The sequence below is a fragment of the Lampris incognitus genome, chromosome 13, assembly GCF_029633865.1.
Source record: "Lampris incognitus isolate fLamInc1 chromosome 13, fLamInc1.hap2, whole genome shotgun sequence".
In the NCBI taxonomy this organism is placed as follows: domain Eukaryota; kingdom Metazoa; phylum Chordata; class Actinopteri; order Lampriformes; family Lampridae; genus Lampris; species Lampris incognitus.
The window spans coordinates 20,068,285-20,090,799 of NC_079223.1; the positions used below are offsets into that span (position 1 = coordinate 20,068,285).

General features: G+C 42.1%; 1 protein-coding gene across 3 annotated transcripts in view; it reads left to right on the top strand.

Moving 5' to 3' along the window:
- Positions 1 to 22,515, top strand: part of ccdc88ab (coiled-coil domain containing 88Ab) — a 144,910-nt gene that overhangs the window by 67,113 nt on the left and 55,282 nt on the right. For all 3 annotated transcript variants that reach the window (XM_056291278.1, XM_056291276.1, XM_056291277.1), the window contains exons 5-9: positions 3,843 to 3,901; positions 7,260 to 7,343; positions 7,837 to 7,977; positions 12,452 to 12,624; positions 20,813 to 20,894. In XM_056291278.1, coding sequence (XP_056147253.1) covers positions 3,843 to 3,901; positions 7,260 to 7,343; positions 7,837 to 7,977; positions 12,452 to 12,624; positions 20,813 to 20,894 — 539 coding nt within the window. The remainder of the gene's footprint in view (positions 1 to 3,842; positions 3,902 to 7,259; positions 7,344 to 7,836; positions 7,978 to 12,451; positions 12,625 to 20,812; positions 20,895 to 22,515) is intronic.

Consider the following 22,515-nt stretch of genomic DNA (forward strand, 5'->3'; position numbering starts at 1 on the left):
ATTTACATGGAAATATGGCTTTATTGGTCCAAGGAAAATGATAAAACGTGTTGTTGGCATGGGATTCATTTGATTTCTCCATGGAATTGTGTCAAGTTAATGGCCACAATCAGTCAATGGGGGGATTTTTGTCTGTTTTGACAAGTTAAACGCTCCCAAAAGAAAGACAAAACAAGGATTCCTGTCTGGTGGGGATGTTTGCTTTTTAGAAAAGGTGGTTTTTTTTATATCCTGGTACTATGTATAACAAATGGCATGCAGACATGATTGTAGGGGAAGAAAGACTTGATGAACAGTATGGAAAAAAATTGGCTATGAATGCATTGTTTACAAAAATGTTAGGATCAACTGCTCTCATCTGCTCTTCTCATTAAATCCACATTAGTCATGAAAGGGCGAAGTTTAGCATGGAGGTGAATTGGGGAAAGATTTTTTGATTTTGAGACACTTTATTGACCCCTGTGGGGAAATTACACTCTGCGTTTAACCCATCCCAGCTGTGTAGCTAGGAGCAGTGGGCAGCCACCGTGCAGCACCCGGGGACCAACTCCAGTTCGTCTTGCCATGCCTCTGTCAAGGGCACAGACAGGAGTATTAACCCTAACATGCATGTCTTTTTGATGGTGGGGAAACCGGAGCACCCGGAGAAAACCCACCGCAGACATGGGGAGAACATGCAAATTCCACACAGATGACGACCTGGGATGACCCCCAAGTTTGGACAACCCCGGGATTCGAACCCAGGACCTTCTTGCTGTGAGGCGACAGCGCTAACCACTGCACCACCGTTCCACCCAAGGGAGTGGAGTTAGAGCTTGACGTACTTGTACTGTGCAGAATGGACTGAGACTCTACTAGTAAACCTTCTGCATTTGTTATATTTGTGTACAGCATTGTTTATCTCAGTGGCAACATTTAGCAAAAACCACACTTGAGTATTTGTTATCCATCATGCAGCCCTGCGTTCAGTCCACTCTGAGCTGTTGTGTTGTAGATATCCATGATGTGGATACAGCACAAATTGTGCCCTACAGTAGCGATTGTCCCAATAAACAGGGAGGCCAACAGGCTACCCAACAGTAATGATAAACATGGCTGCTGTCACTAAGCTGGATTTAATATTGTTAGAGCTGGACAAAGAAGTAAGTACCCCCTGGGCCACAGGATGAGCTGGCTTATCACACACACTTATAGAGGTAGCCACAGACATGCATAACTCACACTCACTCAGGACTTAACACACACACACACACACACACACACACACACACACACACACACACACACACCACCTGGTTCACAATGGCTCAGACCTCAATCTGGGACATTAGATCATGCCTGTTGAGCACGCTAGCAGCTGTTTGTGGGTTTTATCATCTTCTGACAATATGCCCCGACATGTGGCAAGCTACTGGAAACTTCATCCTGCTGGACTACTACACTTAAAAAAGTGACTGTTATTCAAGAAGAAATGCTTTGTAAAGGGCAAATTGGCCCAATATGAACATTTTTTTGACATAAATATCAAAATATGGGGCACACCCAAGAAAACAAGATATACTGTACATAACATTCCAAGAGCAGGTGTGTTCTCTCTTTCCTGGTGTTCTTTCCTTGGAGATTTTCCTAAAAAGGGTAGGTAATTGCCATTGAAAACCTCTGAGGGATTATTGGTGAGTTATCCATGATGACTGGTGTTTTGCTAGATGGCAGTCACTACCTATTTCCTGGGGCACAAAGGTCATTTAGTGGTTTGTATGACCAGAATAAATCAGTGTAAATCCAATACCATGGCTGTCTCAGACGCCAGGTTTAAAAACAACCGAAACTATGGAAAGATCCAAGAGTGGCGCCTGAGGCGGTCTTTTCCTCCACCATCGGCAAAATACTGAGTGATGAAATGTTCTATGGAAAAATGTTGGCTGTACGCCTCCAGTCAAGTGTCAAATAACTTTACAATCTGCAGTTTTAAGTGACATAATTCACTGAAGCTGTTCAGTGGCTTGTAGTGGTAGACTTGAAATGACTGTGTTTTCTGGATTTTGCTTTGCATTTTAAGTTGGTGGCCCATGAATTCCCTGCTTACAGATTTTGCAAGATATGCTTGCTGAAGAAACCACTTTTTCCTGATGAAACATTAACACAATCACTTACCTTGTTGGGGTGTATATGAATGCTGTATAAAGTATTGTGGCAAGCTGGTGTGAAAGAAGGAGGCAAAAGGCAGAGATCTTGTTTCTAATGGCAGCTCCCGTATCCCATACATCGCATAACCCTGGGAGTGTTCTTTTATTTTTGCCCTGAAAATGGTTGCTGAACAATAGCTTTCCCCCTGAGGTCACTATGAAAAACATCAGCCTTAGTCACGGTCCTACAGTCAGTTAGTCAGTAAAATGGTCGTCTACCCAGCCTGAGTCAAACCCCCAAACGAACAACACAACAATAACCAAAACATGAACTAAAACACAATTTTAACCCAAATATTAACAGACCCATGAGCCCCTGTGCTCCCCCAGTGCAGAGCTGCCATCCGTCAAAACGACCGCCTCCCCTGTTGCTACATAGCCCCCACTTGAGGGGTCAGTTGTCCTTGACGACCCCATCACCCAATACACAGTCCCTCAAATGTCCAGGGTGCCGTCGCTGGCAAACAGACTGCCTGGGGCTCACAGGAAGCGCAACTGGGGGGAGAGAGGCACACTGATTGGTGCATGGGGTGCTACTGTCATCCTGGGCCCCAATAACGGGTGGGGTAAGGGGGCGATATGGAGAGAGTCTGTCCTGGTGCAGCACCACCATGCGCCCCTGGCCGGATTTGTGCACCCAGTACTCAACAACGCAGCTGTACACCCCCGCCTGATGGGACAACGGTGTAACAGTCAACAGCCTTTCAACATAAACACTTTTTTTTCTCATGAACTCACCTACTAATTTATAGGAAGAAAATATATGTTTATGATTTTTTTGGTTACTTTATTTCTTTAATGGGGTCAGGTTGGTAAGTACAAATCAAAGAACAAATCAAGCCAAACAAGTCATTTTTATTAAAAATAATAGTAATGACAATAATAATCAATAAAAAAAACTCCCAATCTTTACAACAAATGTAACCTTAAATTAATGGTATGTGTATTTGTGTCTGTGTATAAAAGCATACACCATCCAATATCATTTTTTGTGTGTTTTTGGACGCTTCCATATGAAGCACATATAGCACATGTATATTCTGGCATTGTTTTGGCCACCCCTTTCATCTCTGCTCTCATGATCTAATGCATACATAATTATAGGATTTTGGAAACAGCCCTTGAGCTGGCACTGAGTGGGACCTTTAAATTTTGTTTTACAGGGGAGAATGTAGATGTAGCGGTAAGATATTTTATCAAGTGTTCATATACACCCCAATGAGGGAAGTTAATATTTCATCTGGTCAACACTATTTATGGCGCAAGCTTATTTTGCCAAATCTGTGAGCTAAGATCTTATGGACCACTGTCAGACTAAGCAAAATCCGCAAAACATTGCAATCTCAAGTCCAGGGGGGCTCGTGGTGGCCCAACACACAGTTAAGATACCTGTAGGGTGGGTGGTTTATTTTTGCAGTTAATGTCTAATAAATCAAATTCAATTGTCTTTTGCCCATCTCAGATGGCATTGGTATGGGTTTAAGGGTCATTGCTGAGCAATAAGAAAATTGGAAATGGTTACAAATGGTGTCAAATTAAGCCAGTATTCTCTGGAAGGTTTATCTTGTTTATTTTGTATTGACAGTCAGTCTCTAAATAGAAATAAAGTAGCTGTTAAACTCTAATACTCTGTACCATATTTGTGGTTTTCCACAGAACAAAGTTTGGATGAGATGAAGAAACTCTTGCTGCTGCTGCTAGGCTGTGCTGTGCAGGTAAGAGAGACTCCACTCTGAAAGTTGTCATACCTCCATCTGTAATGTGTCATCAGGGGAATAACCAGACTTATCCAAAATTCATGCTCTGCATGTTTCAGAACCAAATGATATATTTTATGAGTCATTAATACAGCAACTAGGTTTGGGCAATCATTTCTATTTTCATACTGTCCAATCGTGGCTACTCAGGATCACTTATAGGTAATCCAATCGCCAGGGGGTGATGGGAGCAGGAGGGGGTGATTCATCACAATATGCTAGTGAAATGCCAGCATGGACAGTTTAGGTTTAGGATTATCTCATATATGGGAATATTATGGGTTTTACCTGGTTTGTAGTAGTAGTATAGTCTCTTTTATTAAATAGTTTATTCTCTGTTTAGCCGTTTTTAAACTATTATTGGCCTTAGAATTTAATTTTGATTAAAGATTTTGAATAATCATCTTGAGGGTGGCTCAGCATCTGATGGAGGTTTGAAATAATCAAAACTTTAAGGTTTTTGCAAGCAATACAATTAAGGTTACGTGAATAAATATTTATAAAAGAGTGCAAACATTTTGGCGTCTGGGTAGCGTAGCGGTCTATTCCGTTGCCTACCAACACGGGGCTCGCCGGTTCGAATTCCCGTGTTACCTCTGGCTTGGTTGGACGTCCCTACAGACACAATTGGCTGTGTCTGCGGGTGGGAAGCCAGATGTGGGTATGTGTCCTGGTCGCTACACTGGCACATCCTCTGGTCAGTCAGGGCGCCTTTCATCTGACATTTACCTTTGACAGGTTTCGTACGGTCATGAAAAACCTGGAAAAGTCATGGAATTTTAAAATGCAATTTCCAGGCCCTGGAAAAGTTATGGAAAATAATATTTTTTCAGAAGTTTTGGAAAAGTCATGGAAATATATCTAAAGTTTCATCAATTAATCCAAACAAAATCGATGTGTCATAATAAAATGTAAATTGCCACGGACCGTCGTGATATTTTGGTGGTGTGAAAAGTTTATTCAGTCTGGCTCAGTCTGTGTTACTGGGCATGCGGCGTGCAAGCGCCTAGGAACTGCAGGCACGCCCACTAGCCTGGAGTTGCTTCTGCTAGCAAACGGACGATTTCGACAAAATGCCAGGGAAGTGCAGCTTCAATAATACATGGCCTTTTAAGGGTAAATACCAATTATGGCTGGCAAAAGACACTGCTCGTTAGCCACTTGAAGGGGAAAAAACACAAGACTGTAGCCGCAGTTGCTAGCAGTGCAATACCCATAGGTGAGTTTATGAACGCGGACGCTGTGAGGACATCCAGCAACACTACTACAGTTTCCACAGCAACAAAGCAGACGACTTTGGACGTTTCTGCAAAAAATGAAGTCCTCAAAGCGGAGATACTGTGGGCACTAAAAATCATGAATTCACACTACTCATTCAAGTCATCCGAGGACACGACCCCTGTTTTCGCCGCTATGTTCCCGGACAGCCAGATTGCAGCGAAATGTACCTGTGGCGAGAACAAGTGTGCCTATGTCTGTACTTTTGGGCTTGCGCCGCACTTTAAACGAATCTTACTGTCAGAAGTGTCCCAACAAAAGGCATATGTAGTGCTGTTTAACGAAAGCCTAAACCACCATTTGCAGTCCAAACAAATGGATTTACATGTGAGGCTGTGGGATGGAGCAGAAGTAAAGACTAAAGACTACACGTTGAGTTCCAGACTTTGCATATTCCGTCTCTAGTTTTAGGAGTGGAAGTTAATTTTGGAAGATTTATTTAATTTATTTATGTTATGTCTTTTTTTTATATTGACAACTCATGTACTGATTACTGAGTAATCAGTAGTTAGCACTGGCATTCCTACCCCAATGCACTATTTCTCTCTGTTTATCTCTGACAGAAAATGTGATGGCATTTTTATCTTTTGAGACATTGACAATAATGTTAAACCGTTGGAATTAAAATATGAGAAAATTTATCTAAGTGTGCCTGTCTGGTGTTTTTTTTTGTTTTAGAGAGGCACCATACATTTCAGATGTAAACCTAATTTTACTTAGTGTTACTATAATTAGTTTTCGGTGGTCCCATTGAGATAAAGTAATTTCTTTTGGTCATGGAAATTCAGTAAAAGGTTTTGGTGAAGTCATGGAGAAGTCATGGAAAATCATTGGTGAAAAAGTGTAAGAACCCTGCTTTGAGGGAGCATGAGTCGTTCACATGGCAGTTGCATTTGGGGGGGTGTCCATTTGTGATGAAGGTGTTGAATAGCTTCCTCAATTGGTAGATCTGGAAAATACTCTCAAAAAACAAAGCTCATTCAACCAGTAGCAAAATGTGTAACCTATGTCTAACAGAAAAGTATTTTATCATTCGCAAACCAGAAATGTCAGCATTGAATAACAGGAATGAATTGGCCAGCAGTTGCAGACACAGATATAAGCATCTATTTTGTAATTACAAATAGATAATGCTAATAGACAAATGCTGTTAACTTTGTATTCAACCTCCCCCTCCCCCTCCTACTGGATGGTTAGCGATCACATGAATTCTCATAGTTTGAATTCTATTTTGGTTGTTGTTTCTGAAGTTACAAATTAAACCAGTTGTCATTTGAGTGAGGAAAAAAAAATTGGCAAACTGATCTACATGTAAGGTTCTGTTATTTATCAAAAACCATGCTACATAGATATACTATATGTACTATATATATATGTGTGTGTGTGTGTGCGTGTGTGTATATATATATATATATATATATATATATATATATATATATGTATGTGTGTGTGGATGTAGGAAAAAAACTTTTAATACATAGCAGTATAAGCTTGTTTCTTGCATCTCACACTCATCAGCTGCTAATATGATTTAACAAAGAAAAACACAGTTTGCATTGCCCCATGAAAGCTTTGTTGAATCACGTTAGCAGCTGATGAGTGGGCTTTTACTGCTATGTATTAAGTTTTTTTCCCCCTACATCTACATTGATATTCCGCTCCTCATTTGTTGAGCACTTTTATCAACACCATTGACGGTTTCCGAAGAAAGGGAAAAAAACCCTGCTATATATATATATAATAGGTCCATTAAGTAGCAACTGGTTTTCATTTCCTTTTAAGGTTCTGGTTAAGTAGTGCGGCGATGCCATAGTTGGTGTTCAAATAGAAACTGAGTCACAGCACCCAGCCTATTTTGTGCTTAATGGCAGCCTATCATCTTTACCTTAAAACAGATGGTTCCACTTCTATGGTTAAATTCCCTCTTGTTGTTTAATTAATAGAGCATGAGACATATTTGGAATGAGATTCAACATATTGGTAACAAATTAAGGTCAAACTGCTTCACTTTGTGTCCTGCACCTGCCCCCATTTACAGTGTGAGAGGAAAGAAGAGTACATTGAGCGTATCCAGACACTGGACTTTGACACCAAAGCTGCCATAGCATCTCATATTCAAGAGGTAATTTTCTTATTCTCAATTTTCTGAGATAATATTAGTAAATTCCTAACCCATCCATGAGTTTAAGAGAATGACAAAGATGTTTTCGCCTCCTTGCTGAGTTCATCATTGCTCTGTGACTACCTATTTATGGTTCGTACTTTAAGTGTAGCGTTTGCTACTCAATTTAAAATGTTTGCCCTTTTATCTGTGATCTGTTGCTTTCAGTCATCTTTCAGTGAGAGTGTTTTAAATGTCACTGTTTTTCAATCAGAAATGTTAATAACATTAATGATATTATTGCTGTTGTAACGAGAATGAAATCATTGGATTTCAAAAAAGTTTGCTCGACAGAATTTAAAAACAAGGAGCCCGAACTTATGTTAACAAATTACAATGTCTTTTAATTTATGTTGGATGTGCCCTGGAGTCTTTAAATTTCATTGGCACAAAACCTATGACTGCTGCATGCAAATTCATTTCACTGATGCTGATGTTGCCATGTTGAATATAGGTGACACATAACCAGGAAAACGTGGTAGACCTGCAGTGGTTGGAGGGTGGGGAGATGCCGCCTGAAGACCTAGACAACCTCTCCAGGAACCTTGCCTTCCACCTCAAACGCCTGGTGGATGAGAGGGACACACAGCTGGAGGTTGGTCTTTTGTGTGTTTGTCTGTAAATGTAGGCTGATTTTAGGTGACATCTGTAAATGTGGAAACTTTTTATTGTTACCACAAGAGAGCTGCCTCAGGAAGGAAGGGTTGAAACTGTTAGCTCTCTCCTGGATGTAATGTGTGCATGCACGTGTGCGTGTGGGAGGGGAGCAAAGATTGTTTGTGTCATTAGGTTTATTTTCAACCCATATGGAGCAGATGTCAATGGCTGATACAGCAATTGTGTGTGTGTGTGTGTGTGTGTGCGTGTGTGTGTACACACCAGTGGTTTGTAATGGCCTCCAGAGTATCCTGGAGTAGTCCAGACACTCTCAATTAAACTCCCATTTCCTCAACATAAGCAAAAGATGAAGAAGGTCTATGTGTTTTGAGGGGGTGCATTTCTTGTGCTTGGGGTGTGCAAATGTGTGTGTTATAGAGTTTAGATGGGCTCTAGCATTGATTTGGTGGACAATTTCTGCTCTTGAATTTTCAAATAGTTTAAGTTCGGTGTAGTGCCATTGTCAGCACTGACATCACTGCTAGAGCAAATACTCCAACCCACCCTGATAGATCAGCTGCAGTGCTTAGAGCTATCCGACAGCACCACCTTAATTTGAGCTCTAAGCTAGATCCTGGTGTTTTCATTTGTTAAGACATTTTTTTTTTGCAGCAATGTAAAATGTATAGTCCCCATAACTGGCTTCAAAAATAACTTAAATCTAACCCTCAAGCCTAGGTCCAGTTTTCGCTTCAAATCTAAATGCAAGTTGGGATGTGGTAGGTTAGGACCTGTGTTAAGTTCATCTCAAGAACTAGTAAACGTATACCAAACTGCAGAAATACCATTCAGGGGGGTGTCCGGGTAGCGTAGCGGTCTATTCCGTTGCCTACCAACACGGGGATCGCCGCTTCAAATCCTCGTGTTACCTCTGGCTTGGTTGAGTGTCCCTACAGACACAATTGGCTGTGTCTGCAGGTGGGAAGCCGGATGTGGGTATGTGTCCTGGTCACTGCACTAGCGCCTCCTGTGGTCGGTCGGGGCACCTATTCAGGGGGGAGGGGAACTGGTGGGAATAGCGTGATCCTCCCACGCGCTATGTTCCCCTGGCGAAACTCCTCACTGTCGGATGAAAAAGAAGCGGCTGGTGACTCCAAATGTATCGGAAGAGGCATGTGGTAGTCTGCAGCCCTCCCTGGATTGGCAGAGGGGCTGGAGCAGAGACCAGGATGGCTCGTAAGAGTGGGGTAATTGGATGGGTACAATTGGGGAGAAAATGCCATTCATGTCATATTACCATTTTGAGGCTAGTTATAACTGGTAATATCCAAACATAGGCAGAATTCACAAAGGTTCAAGCCTAGGTTTACCTAATGCCTGGCCCCCACACTAGATGATTTTTGAAAAGTGTTAACAGATGCTGAAAATGTGAGAGCCCCCACAAATAATGACATATAATGATAAATTTAATGGTTTTTGGTCCTCCGGTTTGTGGAGAGCACACACCACAGTCCTGACTCTCAAAACCGGAAATCTTACATACGTATCTCTTGCAATCAAACCTGGATCAAACGTGACTTTCACAGATGCCACCATGGCTGTTGTTGTGTTTATGACTTGTATCGCTGTAGTCAGTTTGGCTCCCAATTGGCTGTCGGTCTTTCCAACGTGACAGTCCACAGATTGCTTCCTCATCATTCATTAGCGTTCCCCCAACACTATGGGATATCGGATCAGATCGTAAATATTGAAAATTTTAAATATTTGCGATGTGAAATTGAGCGGGAACGACAGGCTTCTGAGCAGGTTGGGAAAGTAAAATAGCTCTTAACATATCTCCCACCATAGGAAAATCAAGGAAGATCATCTTTAGAATGATAAAAAAAAAATTGGGATTAGTCGGAAGGGGGAAATCGGGGCCCAAAATCGGTTGTATTTTTGTTTTGCTTTATTTTTATAATTTTTGATAGGTTAGTAGAGAGAGAGGGGATGACATGTAGCAAAGGGCCAGGGCCGGATTCGAACCCAGGCCGCTGCGATAAGGACTTAGCCTTATACGTAGTACGTGCTCTACCAGATGAGCCACTGGGGCACCCCCAGGTTGTATTATCTTGTAGTATGGGCCAGCATTTAGACTCCTTACACTCAGTTGATGTTTGGCCCAGTTCACTGCTCTCTTTTAAATAACAGCAGACCCATAATAAATGCATTATACTTCACCCCTTTCTTTCTATCTAAAATTTCAAAATTTCTTTCTCTTCATAATTCCCCTTTCCTTTGTCTTCCCGTCTGTCCCTCCATATTTCTTTCTCTGACCAGGTCCCACTCACCTACTCTTTCTTTTTCTCTTGCCCATAAGAACTTACACAGTAGATAAGGCCATGGACCACTGGTTCCAATTTAACTGACAACCAAAAACTCAGGAATTTGTCTCACTGGGTTTCTGATCATATATACACTCTTTGTCGAACACCTCCACACCTGATGGTATTAATATATATATATATATATATATATATATATATATATATATATATATATACACTACCGTTCAAAAGTTTGGGATCACCCAAACAATTTTGTGTTTTCCATGAAAAGTCACACTTATTCACCACCATATGTTGTGAAATGAATAGAAAATAGAGTCAAGACATTGACAAGGTTAGAAATAATGATTTGTATTTGAAATAAGATTTTTTTTACATCAAACTTTGCTTTCGTCAAAGAATCCTCCATTTGCAGCAATTACAGCATTGCAGACCTTTGGCATTCTAGCTGTTAATTTGTTGAGGTAATCTGGAGAAATTGCACCCCACGCTTCCAGAAGCAGCTCCCACAAGTTGGATTGGTTGGATGGGCACTTCTTGCGTACCATACGGTCAAGCTGCTCCCACAACAGCTCAATGGGGTTCAGATCTGGTGACTGCGCTGGCCACTCCATTACCGATAGAATACCAGCTGCCTGCTTCTGCTCTAAATAGTTCTTGCACAATTTGGAGGTGTGTTTAGGGTCATTGTCCTGTTGTAGGATGAAATTGGCTCCAATCAAGCGCTGTCCACTGGGTATGGCATGGCGTTGCAAAATGGAGTGATAGCCTTCCTTATTCAGAATCCCTTTTACCCTGTACAAATCTCCCACCTTACCAGCACCAAAGCAACCCCAGACCATCACATTACCTCCACCATGCTTAACAGATGGCGTCAGGCATTCTTCCAGCATCTTTTCATTTGTTCTGCGTCTCACAAACGTTCTTCTTTGTGATCCAAACACCTCAAACTTGGATTCATCCGTCCACAACAATTTTTTCCAGTCTTCCTCTGTCCAATGTCTGTGTTCTTTTGCCCATCTTAATCTTTTTCTTTTATTGGTCAGTCTCAGATATGGCTTTTTCTTTGCCACTCTGCCCTGAAGCCCAGAATCCCGCAGCCGCCTCTTCACTGTAGATGTTGACACTGGTGTTTTGCGGGTACTATTTAATGAAGATGCCAGTTGGGGACCTGTGAGGCGTCTGTTTCTCAAACTAGAGACTCTAATGTACTTATCTTCTTGCTCAGTTGTGCAACGCGGCCTCCCACTTCTTTTTCTACTCTGGTTAGAGCCTGTTTGTGCTGTCCTCTGAAGGGAGTAGTACACACCGGTGTAGGAAATCTTCAATTTCTTAGCAATTTCTCGCATGGAATAGCCTTCATTTCTAAGAACAAGAATAGACTGTCGAGTTTCAGATGAAAGTTCTCTTTTTCTGGCCATTTTGAGCGTTTAATTGACCCCACAAATGTGATGCTCCAGAAACTCAATCTGCTCAAAGGAAGGTCAGTTTTGTAGCTTCTGTAACGAGCTAAACTGTTTTCAGATGTGTGAACATGATTGCACAAGGGTTTTCTAATCATCAATTAGCCTTCTGAGCCAATGAGCAAACACATTGTACCATTAGAACACTGGAGTGATAGTTGCTTGAAATGGGCCTCTATACACCTATGTAGATATTGCACCAAAAACCAGACATTTGCAGCTAGAATAGTCATTTACCACATTAGCAATGTATAGAGTGTATTTCTTTAAAGTTAAGACTAGTTTAAAGTTATCTTCATTGAAAAGTACAGTGCTTTTCCTTCAAAAATATGGACATTTCAATGTGATCCCAAACTTTTGAACGGTAGTGTATATATATATATATATAAAAAAGAAGCTTCTATGCACCCTATGTATTACCTTTGTGCATTGTCTGTTGACACCTATGTCCTATCGGACTTGAACTTAAGTTTTTTGGCACTTATTTGCATAGTCGCCTCCTGACTAGATCCTTCCTTGTGTTGTATGTTGCTTTGGATAAAGGCGTCTGCTAAATGAAATTGTAACTTGTAAATAGATACACAAGGTGTTTTGAAGTTTAAAAAAAATGGGTAAGAGAGGGAGGGGGCACTGACCTTAACCTCTTCTCACACTTCTCCAACCTTTTCCATTCTTTTTCCAGACGATAGTGGAGTTAACCCAGGAGAGGGATTGCATTCAACTGTCTCCACTAGCTCCCTGTCCGGTCCAGTCTCCTGGTGACTCACCCAGTATGAGGCGGACAGAAAGCAGACAGCACCTCTCTGTGGAGCTGGCTGATGCTAAGGCCAAAATCAGACGCCTGCGACAGGAGCTGTAAGTACTACCAGCTGATTGGTGAGATAGTACCGTGCATGTTTAAATTAGCTGTGCTTGCACCACCACAGAGACTTCAATAGAAGGGTTCCATTTAGTGAAAAGGCAAATGGCAAAATGGGTTAGAATCCATAATCAACAGAAAATATTGTTGGAATCAACATCAGGACATGTTAGAACCTAAATCTCGTTGGCTAACATGGGATAAGAATTGCAAGAATTTCGGTCTCATTTGATAACTAAAAATGACAAATGGCACCATTTATTTAAATATTTGGTCCTTATTGGATGATCCCTTCAATTTTGGATCTTGCCATTGTTGTAATTTACACTTGATTAACTCCTTATGAAAAAACAGACATTTGTAAGTATATTCACTGTATGTTTGGTAATTGATGTAATGTCACTGGCTCTATAATGGAATTTTGTACTTGTCAGTGTTTGGGACATACCATATAGCTATGCTTTCGAGTCAAATAATTCTCATAGAGCCCCACATTGTTATTAATAACAGTGAAAGGGCCACATTTCCTTACTTTCTGCACATGAATTAAAAAAAAAAAACGGAAACAAACTTGTATTTGAGCCCAAAACTGTACAGTATGTCTCCTTTGTTTTGCATGTTGTGAACACACTCCCTTAGTCTGTTGCTGTCTGTCAGCAAACAGTTACCAGAAGAGGATACTGATGGTAGAAGAACAACGAGCAAAGAGGAAGAATGATGGAGAACAATCCATTTCCTCTTTACCTCTATTACTCATATAAGAGTGGGCTGCTGTGACACCCCCCACACACACACACACACACACACACACACACACACACACACACACACACACACACACACACACACTTTGAGGAAGGCCTCTTTATGTACTCAAACATAAATACACAAACACACATGAACTCGCAAATACACGAATACATGCACAATGCACACACACAATAGCCTTCCAAAGGCCTTTTTGCAGCGTGTTAATAAATAATAGAATTTCCTCTTCAGAGTGCTGTAACCCTGGGCCAGACAAAAGCTTAATGGTTCTTAGCACCGGACACTAATAACATAAAGTATCCTTTGCTAAATGTAAAAGCTCCTCCTTTACTTCAGTAAAGCACAGGGTGATGGGGGTAGTTTTATTGACACAAGTAATGACTACATGAGAAGTCTCGGCGTCATGAGGTCGGTGATGATATTGAAGTAAGGCTCCAAGTGCTTATGTAGGGTCTCTTTATGTTTTGCTGCTGGAAGCTTTATTCTAAACAACTTAGCCAGAATAGAGAATTTCCGTAAAGGTACTAAAGAAAAGCCTGCTGCTTATCTGTGCTTCTGCGCTACACCATTTTTTTTAGGATCTATCACTGCAGTCAGACTGGACCTGTGTTTGGATTTCAAGATTAGTTTTTGTCTTTGGCTGACCCTATCTCAGAAGCCTGGATTTGATCTCATGATTGGGGTTCTAGGGCCTGTCTCATGAAGCCAGTTCAACATATACCCCCTTTTTACCAACGCAACCTAGTTCTAGCTCTATGCTGGTGCTAGTGCCAGTTCGCAGTTGGTTCAACTTGCGAACCTGCTAACAACTGGTTTGCTTCTCCACGAGCTAGAGCTGGCTAGAGAGCCACGTCATTACGTCACTGTATACGTTTGTATATGTCTCTGCTTTCCCAGCAAGATGAGGGGGGAAATCAACTGTGTAGGTTTTGAATATCGGCAGTTTTACGAAAATTGATGGTGAATCAAAAATTTGCTCCAACTTTATTGGAGTTGAGAAGCTCCACAAACTGGTGAGCAGCCGGCTACTCACACAGATCCTGCTGTGAGCTGGCTGGAGCTCTCTCAATAGACCAATCTCGGGCATCTGGGAAGCATAGCGGTTTATTCCGTTGCCTACCAAAACGGGGATCGGTCGGGTGTCCCTACAGACACAATTGGCCGTGTCTGCGGGTGAGAAGGAGGGGGAACTGAGGGGAATAACGTAATCCAACTATGCGCTATGTCCCCCTGGTGAAACTCCTCACTGTCAGGTGAAAAGAAGCGGCTGGCGACTCCACATGTATCGAAGGAGACGTGGTAGTCTGCAGCCTTCTCCGTATAGGGGTACTTGGCCAAGTACAGTTGGGGGAAAAAAGAGACCAATCTCGTAGACAAGAGGCTTTTATTTCTCTGTTGACAGGTGGTTTGTTTTATCATACCACGAATGTCCATTATAAAATTAATGGAACCAATTATTATCTTCCTTGTTCTCCTATGGGGTGATTGGTCTGAAATTTACAAGGTTTCCTTGATTATCTCATCTCATCTCATCTCATCATCAGCCGCTTCTCTGAGGTCAGGTCGCGGTGGCAGCAAGCTAAGTAGAGCACTCCAGGCATCCTTCTCCCCAGCAACGCCCTCCAGCTCCAACTGGGGGATCCCAAAGCGTTCCCAGGCCAGATTGGACATGTAGTCCCTCCAGTGAGTTCTGGATCTGCCCCCGGGTCTGCTCCCAGTTGGATGTGCCTGGAAAACCTCCAAAGGAAGGCGCCTAGGAGGCATCCTAATCAGATGCCTGAACCACCTCAACTGGCTCCTTTCGACACAAAGGAATGGTGGCTCTACTCCGAGCTCCCTCCGCATGTCCGAGCTCCTCAACCTATCTCCAGGCTGAGCCCAGACACCCTACAGAGGAAACTTATTTCAGCGGCTTGTATTTGCGATCTCACCCTTTCGGTCACTATCCAAAGCTCATGACCATTTGTGAGGGTTGGAACGAAGATTGACTGGTAAATTGAGAGCTTTGCCGTCCAGCTCCTCCCTCTTCACCACAATGGTCCGGCATAACGTCCGCATTACTGCTGATGCTGCACCAATCCGCCTGTCAATCTCCTGCTCCATCCTACCCTCACTCATGAACAAGACCCCGAGATACTTGAACTCCTTCACTTGAGGCAATAACTCATCCCCAACCTGGAGGGAGCAATCCAACATTTTCCGGTAGAGAACCATGGCCTCAGACTTGGAGGTGCTGACTCTCATCCCGGCCATTTCACACTCAGCTACAAACTGCCCCAGTGTGTGATGGAGGTCACGCTCTGATGAAGCCAACAAAACCACATCATCTGCAAAGAGCAGAGATGTAATTCTGAGGTTCCCAAAACGGACACACTCCTCACCTTGGCTGCGCCTTGACATCCTGTCCATGAATATCACAAAGAGAATCAGAGACAAGGGACAACCTTGGCGGAGTCCAACACCCACCGGAAACGTGTTTGACTTTGTGCCGAGAATGTAGACAGAGCTCTCACTTTGGTTATACAAGGACTGGATGGCTTGTAGCAACTGCCCCCGTACCCCATGCTCCCGCAGTACCCCTTGATTGAATTGGTTTCCTTAATTAATCACTCAGTATTTCGAAGGGCAAGCTCTTCAGTGTTTGTGGATTTGTTTTTAAGCATAGGATTTCAGATACTTGTACTAAAATGAGGTTTTTGAATGTGAAAAAATTAATGGGATGTGAAATTCACTGTCAAAGTCAATCAAAATATGCACTGATAAAACCCTTTGATTCCTATCAAACTTTGATTTTAAGTGTCATTACTGATTATTAAGGGGTGCATGCATTATTTGGCAGAACTAATTGTTGCCGCCGAGTGATGCATCCCCTTTTGGTCTTGTTGGTCATGATATTCCCGCCCCAGCCCGTGACTTAAGCGGTTCTTTTTTTTTTAACCCAGCAAAGTGTTGGCACTGCCCTGAAACCAGTTTTCCTGGCCGAGAACCAGTTCTTTTCAATGTCGAAACACGAAGAACTAGTTTGAGATTAGGCACCAGCTCCGAACCAGCCCTCAATGTGCCTTGTTGTGGAAAAGGGGTAATGGTCAGGGTATTTTTGTGATAGCTGGCTGTACAAAACGAGTGGAGGTGTCCCAGATCCCAAATTGTGGCCCAAATCTGTCAATAGCCACCTTCAAATTGCAGCCCTCTAGACAACTTTTCAGTGCTATCTTTACTTGACCCAGAAAAAGGCCAAGAAAACAACAAAGAAGAAACTCAAGATATTGTTATTTTTATTGTTTATTGGTTGCCATAACATTGTTTGCTTGTTGGCTTGGTGTGCGGGCTGTAGGATGCAGTTGGTTGACCATGTGATGGGGTCGACAGGGGTAAAATGGAGGCTCCTTTTAAGTCCAATCTTGTCTTCCAAACTTTGTGAAAGGCATACTGATTTGTTCCAGTCACTTGACAACAGTTCCTTCTTCTTTGGGGCAAAATAAGTCATGTGTGGTAGCTGTATATCTGTATGCATGTCTGCATTATATTTTGGGTGTTTGTGACTACAGAGTATGAGTGGGTGTTAGTGGATTGAATTGGATTGGATAGTCTTTATTGTCGCCGAGGGGCAATTTGATTTACGAACAGTAGTCAACACAACCAATACACATCATAAAATAAATAAATAAAAGACACAAATACATATAACATATGTATGTGTATGACCTGCATGTTGGTATGTGTTGATGTGTTTGCTTTGATAGACTAGATGAAGTCTGAACTTGAAGGGGTAGGCCACCACTCTGTTTCCACAGTGCTTTGCCGCTTATGTTGATGTTAAAGCTTGGCAGCTTCACACCTTTCTCTGTTTAGACTCAACCACATCTCCTCTTTCCCCTAACCTCTATACACAATGCATCCCCCTTCATCCACAGATTAATTTTCATAAAATGTACTATCAAGATACTCTCATGCTGTGTTGTCTAGTGCCAGCCAGTTCTATTGCTATGTTTGCACACATCATGCACCAACTTCATGTTTTGTCATTTTTATTTCTTAAACCACTTCTAGTGTTATCACTATGTTGGCTGCAATATGTTTTATCTTCCTCTGGCTCCATGTCCGTTTACATTACTATTCATACCCCAATTTTTCTCCAGGCTGTATCCTATTATATTCTTCTCCACTGATCCAACAGGGATCATTCAATTTTCATCAGATCTTAAAAAACAAACCCTGGAGATTGGAGAAAAGCTCTAATTCCCACGATGCTCAACTCCCATTCCAAGAAAACTAGGAGCAGTTCATAAAGGATTCTAAATGCTCACAATCTTACTGTAGAACTAATTGTCAACATTGGCCCTTTAGTCGTTTTAAGTAATGCCTAGTTCACTCTACACGATTCTAACCCTGATTTTCCACTCCTCGGCAGTTTTTGGAGCTCCCCGACAAAAGCCCCAGCTCAGAGGCAAATTGGGGTTGGCTTGACGCTTGCGAATCGGCGCTTGATCGCTATGTGTGAACTGTTCAAAGAGGCGAGCTGAGAGGCTTGCCGATGCATCACAGATGCATCCCATATATCTAGCAGGCAAAATATGTGGACCTGTCCGGGAGTCCAAATCCTGTAGTGTGAAACATGTTGTGGCTGACAATGACAACAGCGATGAGCTACAGCCAATGATCAGAATGAAAGCCAGTGAAAAGTTATGCTTAATAAGTTTATCGATTTTGTTTACATTATCAGTATTTGATTTACTTTTTTCTATTGGTGGATTGTGAATTGTTTTTTTTTTTTCATTGTAGTGAAATTGCTACACTTGCTTTTTTGATTGTGTCACCCAAGTTCATATTAATTTTACTAATGTTTTACTATTTACTAATGTTTACTATTCAATAAATGTTTGCAACAAAGTTTACAAAAAGTCTGTCTGAATATGCAATTGAAACAATTACATCACAAAGTATATGCAACTTGTATATACTGTATTGACTTGAAACTATACAAGACATTCTGTACCAAAGGTGTCAAATCAATAACAGAACCACAATAATAGTAATAATCTTTACTTGTATAGCACTTTTCAAAACACAAAGTCCTTAAAAGGCAGTGTAGTACACAATGTGAAAAAATGTATAGAAACATACACATCTAGCAAGGAAAAAAATGCATATTTCTGCAGAACGGACAGTTTTTGCTGCCTGCACATCCCAATCCATTCTTCCACACATTTTCTTTTTCTTTGTTTTATCACTTCAAATCAGTGCACAAACAACTTGGAGCACTTGTTTCTGGTTGACATCCATTTTTGGAAGAAAAAAAATCTTGTCTCGTGTATCATATTGCATCATTTCCCATGTCACTTCTTGTATGTTTTCATGACAAAACCTAGTTTGGAGACCAGACAGACTCGTCAGGGATTCCCCCTGGTGAAAGTTCTTGTAGTCTGTGACCCCCCCCCCCCCCCGTCGCTGCTCAGTCATGTAGTGTGAAAACCACAATGACTTTAAGATTACCATAATCTGGTAATTTAGGGAGGGAGAGTGAGAGAGACAACAGAAGGTTTCACAGAGTAAAGAGAAGAGAAGGGAGTGAAGGAAGCAAGAAAAGCAGTTGATCTTTTGTTGAGATGCACCACCAGATGCCAGAGAACTGTAATCAAATAGACCACCCGATGTTCAGTGGAGCAAACACACATGCATGCACACAGTAAAAATACATATTTAATTAATTATTTGGTAATAAACACTGTTACTTGAACATTTTTCACTGTGCTCCTACATTTCTTCGTTCATTCATTCATCTTCAGCCGCTTCTTCGGGGGAGGGTCACATTGGCAGCAAGCTAAGTAGGGCACTCCAGATGTCCCTCTCCCCAGCAACGTGCTCCAGCTCCTCCTGGGGCATCCCAAGGTGTTCCCAGGCCAGATTGGACATGTAGTCCCTCCAGTGAGTTCTGGGTCTACCCCAGGGTGTCCTCCCACTTGTCCGTGCCTGGAAAATCTCCAAAGGAAGGCGCCCAGGAGGCATCCTAATCAGATGCCCGAACTACCTCAACTGGCTCCTTTCGATGCAAAGGAGCAGTGGCTCTATTCCGAGCTCCCTCCAGATGTCCGAGTGCCTCACCCTATCTCTAAGTCTGAGCCCAGACACTGTACGGAGGAAACTTATTTCAGCTGCTTGTATTTGCGATCTCACCCTTTCGGTCACTACCCAAAGCTCATGACCATAGGTGAGGGTTGGAACGAAGATTGACTAATGAATTGAGAGCTTTGCCTCCCAGCTCAGCTCCCTCTTCACCACAACAGCCCGGTACAACGTCCGCATTACTGCTGATGCTGCGCCAATTCGCCTGTCCGTCTCCTGCTTCATCCTACCCTCACTCGTGAACAAGTCCCTAGATGCTTGAACTCCTTCACTTGAGGCAACAACTCCTCCCCAACCCGGAGGTAGCAATCCACCATTTTCCGGTAGAGAACCATGGCCTCAGACTTGAAGGTGCTTACTCTCATCCCGGCCATTTCGCACTCAGCTGCAAACTATCCCAGTGCACGCTGGAGGTCACATTCTGATGAAGCCAACAAAACCACATCATCTGTGAAGAGCAGAGATGTAATTCTGAGGTTCCCAAAACGGACGCACACCTCACCTTGGCTGCGCCTTGACATCCTGTCCATGAATATCACAAACAGAATCGGAGACAAGGGACAACATTTCTTTGTGTGCTCCTAAATTTGTTCACTTAGGAGCACATTTACTCCTTGGGGAAAAAAGTTAGTGTAGACCCTGCAATCTTTCAGACACACACACACGCAGATTTTATCTGTTGCAGTAATTCTATCAGAACAGGGTGAAGCCCAGAGGCAAGCTCACGGTTAAATGATTTGCATCCATGTTTACTTTTAAACTGATCAGTGGTGGTATACAAATAGTTATGGCCAGTTTTCTTTTAGTTGTTTTCTAAATCAACCCTTCTTGCTGTTTCCTGTCGTCACAGTGTTATAGCATTTTTACTGCCACTCTACTGTTCCCATTGGGGCCATCTATATGAAAAATGTATGCTATCAAAGGTGTAACTGTCAATTGGTAGTCAACATATAAATTGTAATTGAATGAGGCTGAAGAGGATGAAAATAGGCTCATAATTCTGTATGTGGGGTCTAAGGCTCCATGTTAACCCAGAAAACAGAGCAGATAAATGGTAAAATCTAATTTTTTTTTAGGCTGGCTTTTTGAGAGGAAACCAAAGGCTCTTTGCTGGTGAATAGAACATTATTCCTCGACAAAGACTAAAGCTTTTCCCATGTCTTAAAGCCATTTCCATATTTTATGGCGTCTCTTATCTCTGTCATAATCGGCTTCTCTGACTGTAAATACTCTCTTTCTGTCTCTCTTTCTCCCTTATGCCTTCTCCCCCTCTTTCTGTGGTGTATCTTTCAGAGAGGAGAAGAGTGAGCAGCTACTGGACACCAGACAGGAGCTTGAGAACATGGAGGTGGAACTGAAGAAGCTTCAGCAAGAGGTAGCCACACACACACACACACACACACACACACACACACACACACACACACACACACACACACCAGAGTTGTGGACTCGAGTCACATGACTTGGACTCGAGTGCAACTCGAGTCACAAATTTGATGACTTGCGACTTGACTTGCCAAAATGAAAATTACTTGAGACTTGACTTGAGACTTGACATCTATGACTTAGACTTGGACTTGAGCTGAATGACTCGAGAGAATTGTTTGAGCGTTTTCTCAATGTTTATGCGGGATGCACCTCTCTCGTATTTTATTTTGTAATCATTCTTCATTTCCAGTGCGCACACAATTACCTACGCACACGCATCGCGTAGGGCCAATCAAACGTTTAGATGGGCGGGAAAACAAAAATACTCATCTAATTGGAGGTACTATCATGCTACTCAAAAACTAACGTCAGCTCTACTCAACATGGGCGCGGAGAGTTTGCAATCATGGCAAGTGCAGCTGCTGCTGGAACGATTCCCAAAATAATTATTTACGGCTATAAGAACTTCGAAGGTGTTGGGAAGAAAACGACTGCTGTTTGTAAAACATGTGCAGCGAAATTATCAGATGGGATTTCAACAGCGTCAAACTTTGTGCGTCATCTGAAAAGCCACAAAGAGAAGTAAGTTTGTTTGCTTGCCTACAGGTACAGTAGCGTGTGAGTGGTCAGACACACACACAGACACAATCTGCCCGTTTGGAATACGCCAGGCTATATCGCCCAAACATCGTCCCAATCTCATCTCAAAAATACAATTGAACGTACTGTTCTGTTTCAGAACACCTAACAGCGAATATTCAATTATGTTGGCCCAGTGGGCAAACGATGTCTGGGCGATGTAGCAGTCACCGGAATGAATTGGCATACCCCCTGTTGCCCCCTGATAATTAGCTAATCAAACACTGTTTCAGTGCATGGTTTCACGTATCATACTATAATATAATATGATATAGTTTTAAATATGCGTAATATAATTCGGTTCGCGAGAAAATCAGCCCATTCCAAACAGGCACTGAACTAGTGGTATTCAATCGTGATTATGTTTACACTGTTTTTAATTGAGCATTTAGACTTGATGCCCCGAATTATGTGCTACCGACGACTCCTGCCGAGGGACTACAGATGCAAATTAGCTTATAGCTAATTCTTGTGCAATATATTTATTGTGCATTGTCCCTGTCAAATAAACAAATAAATAAAAAATATTAAAAGTATCTCCATGATTCAAATTAATCTAGTTATATACTGTCTTTGGAAAGATTTTTCTCCATTGAATTATAAACATTTATAAATACATTTACTTGTTTCATGAAACCAAAATTAATACCTATAATTTCCTATATTACAACACCTTTTGTATGGCGCAATTGCAATTGAAATAATGCCCAGAGCATGACACACAGTGCACTGCACCCAATATGAAACATAGCCTGCTAAGCATAGGCTTAGATTAGAGCCATGGGGTAGTAGGTTATTTCACAAAGCTGGCTAACTAAGTAAGCCTCACTTCTGCGCAGAGTGAACCCCGGAACAGCTCTTTTTACTTCAATCCATGTTCCAGATCTGAAAGGTTTCCAGGGTTTACTTTGTGCAGATGTCAGGCA